At 41.7% G+C, this 2,843-nt stretch overlaps 1 protein-coding gene across 2 annotated transcripts in view; it reads right to left on the reverse strand.

Annotated features, from left to right (window-relative positions):
• MTCH2 (mitochondrial carrier 2) overlaps window positions 1–2,843 on the reverse strand; it is a 71,858-nt gene that overhangs the window by 52,329 nt on the left and 16,686 nt on the right. For both annotated transcript variants that reach the window (XM_012001453.1, XM_012001454.1), the window contains 3 exons: window positions 1,274–1,331; window positions 643–694; window positions 165–224 (listed from right to left, as the gene is read on the reverse strand). In XM_012001453.1, coding sequence (XP_011856843.1) covers window positions 165–224; window positions 643–694; window positions 1,274–1,331 — 170 coding nt within the window. The remainder of the gene's footprint in view (window positions 1–164; window positions 225–642; window positions 695–1,273; window positions 1,332–2,843) is intronic.

Below are 2,843 nucleotides of genomic sequence, written 5' to 3' on the forward strand. Positions count from 1 at the left end.
TTAGCCAGGATGGTCTCGATCTCCTGACCTCGTGATCCGCCCGCCTCGGCCTCCCAAAGTGCTGGGATTACAGGCATGAGCCACCGCACCCAGCCCACTGTCCTTATTTTCAGGAAATGTTTCCCACTCATGCAAAAATTACATACTAATAAATATTTACTCACGCGAAAAATCCTAGAATGCCCTCTTCCCGATAGATGGTTACTATGGAATCACAAAGTCCACTACATACACAAGAAGAAAAGGTAAAATATATTAAGATTATTTTGGAGTTATAAACAAAATAATTTCAATTATCACATTGGACAAGGTCAAATCTACAAATTCCTTCCCTCACACTTTTCTAGCACGCTCTCACTCTGCAAAGATAGCTAAATTTGGAGATAGGAGTGAAGATATTAACTACCTAGGTGTATAGTCATATGGAGTCAGGGGCTCTGCAACTTACTCTGAAATCCAAGGTAGGCTACTAAACCTGCCTGGGCATATTTTCTCCTATTTTATTGTTTTTTGTGCAGATCAAATGACATTGGATACAAATTTGTTCTACAAACTAAGGTATCATAAAAATATAAAGTAGTATTATCCTAGTACTTTGGCTTCAAAAGATCTCCTTGAGTATGTGAAAACAAAAACACTTACCAGTACTTGGATTCTCTGCCAATGAACTGTACCATAGATCTCAGAGTGATCACTGTGGAACATAGAGAAAAGATGTTTACAACTATGTTAAGGCCAGGTGCAGTGGCTCACGCCTGTAATCCCAGCACTTTGGGAGGCCGAGGCAGGCGGATCACCTGAGGTCAGGAGTTCAAGACCAGCCTGACCAATATGATGAAATCCCACCATTACTAAAAATACAAAAATTATCCAGGCGTGGTGGCATGCGCCTGTAATCCCAGCTCCTCAGGAGGCTGAGACAGGAGTATTGCTTGAACCCGAAAGGCTGAGGTTTCAGTGAGCTGAGATTGCACCATTGCACTCCAGCCTGGGCAACAAGAGCAAAACTCTTGTCTCAAAACAAACAAACACACAAAAAAACAACAAAAAAAAACTATGTTAAGATAGATTTTGATTGCCCTGGAAAAAAAAGATTTTCCACCTAAAGACATTTTGCTATCTGGATAAATTTGATAAAAATTTGATAAAAATTCAAAACAAGCAAGCAAACAAAAACATGCAGGCAAGGCATTTTAGTCAACTCCCACGTCAACCTATCTAAGTGGTCAGGAGAGATCAGTTATAAAAGGTCAGTTGTCAACTGCAAACATACCATGGAAGGGATGTGTGATGAGGGTAGCAGCAGAACGAGCGATCATCTCTCGAGTTGTCTAGAAACAATCAACACACACTTCTGAAATCTAAATAAATGACACTCAAATGCCTGTGAGAAGGAATGTGGGTGGATATCGTGGTATAGGATAAGACAGTGAATGACACAGCCCTCCTGTTCTGGCTGGAGTAAAGAAGAGTTTGAATGGGATGAGAAAGATCTCATTCACTGTCATTTTATCATACTTTTCACTCATGGATTTCAATGTTCGATTATAGTTACTTCTCAAAATTTCTCTGCAAAGCAGGCTTCTGTTGTTTTCTCAATTTCACAGGTATGAGAAAAAATAAAGAAACAGGAAAGGTCACCAACAAACAGTCATTAAACTGAAAAAAAATATGAGGCCTTTGTTGAGATTATTAAGTTGCTTTCTTATTGGTAAGTGATTTTGGGGAGTCCAACATCATTCTAGACAAATGGCAGGCTCCATTTAGTCTCTACCCATATTTTTGGGCGAAGAGAACAACTTAGTTTTGTGACTACAACCCAGTAATTGTGCAGTATCTTAGAGCTGCTGTGTTCTTCCTAATTGATCTTTCTACTCTAGGACTCTATAAGGAAGTAATAAAGAAAATTAAATCATAATCTTTGCATTTAGGTTCTGGGATTGTAAATGTAGCAGGTCTACCATTGGCTTTTGCTTTTTTTTTTTTGAGACGGAGTCTCGCTCTGTTGCCCAAGCTGGAGTGCAGTGGTGCGAACTCAGCTCACTGCAAGCTCTGCCTCCCAGGTTCATACTATTCTCCTGCCTCAGCCTCTCGAGGAGCTGGGACTACAGGCACCCGCCATCACGCCTGGCTAATTTTCATTTTTTTTGTATTTTTTAGTAGAGACAGGGTTTCATCATGTTAGCCAGGATGGTGTCCATCTCCTGAACTCATGATCCGCCCACCTCGGCCTCCCAAAGTGCTGGGATTACAGGTGTGAGCCACCGCGCCCAGCTGGCGTTTGCATTTAAACAGTATCTTTATAGTCACTGAGTTTTCTTTTTTCTTTTTTTTTTTGAGATGGAGTCTTGCTCTGCCGCCCAGGCTGGAGTACAGTGCCGCGATCTCAGCTCACTGCAACCTCCACCTCCCAGGTTCAAGCGATTCTCCTGCATCAGCTTCCTCAGTAGCTGGGATTACAGGCACCCACCACCATGCCTGGCTAATTTTTTTGTATTTTTAGTAGAGACGGGGTTTCGTCATGTTGGCCGGGCTGGCTAGTCAGGATGGTCTCGATCTCCTGACCTCATGATCCGCCTGCCTTGGCCTCCTAAAGTTCTGGGATTACAGGTGTGAGCCACCACACCCGGCCCAGTCACTGAGTTTTAAGACAGCCTTCACCCCTTCCCCAAGGGCATAAGATCCTATGGGACAGGATGGGCAAACTAATAAAAATACTAATTGCAAAGTAATACATTTATCCCTGCTTTTAAGCAAACTAATTTCATGAAAATTTACAGAAAATAGAGCTAATTTATCTGGTTTTCAGACCTTTAGTAAGGTTTGTTTTGGAATACATATAT

Source organism: Mandrillus leucophaeus, unplaced genomic scaffold, assembly GCF_000951045.1.
Source record: "Mandrillus leucophaeus isolate KB7577 unplaced genomic scaffold, Mleu.le_1.0 Scaffold66, whole genome shotgun sequence".
Lineage (NCBI taxonomy): Eukaryota > Metazoa > Chordata > Mammalia > Primates > Cercopithecidae > Mandrillus > Mandrillus leucophaeus.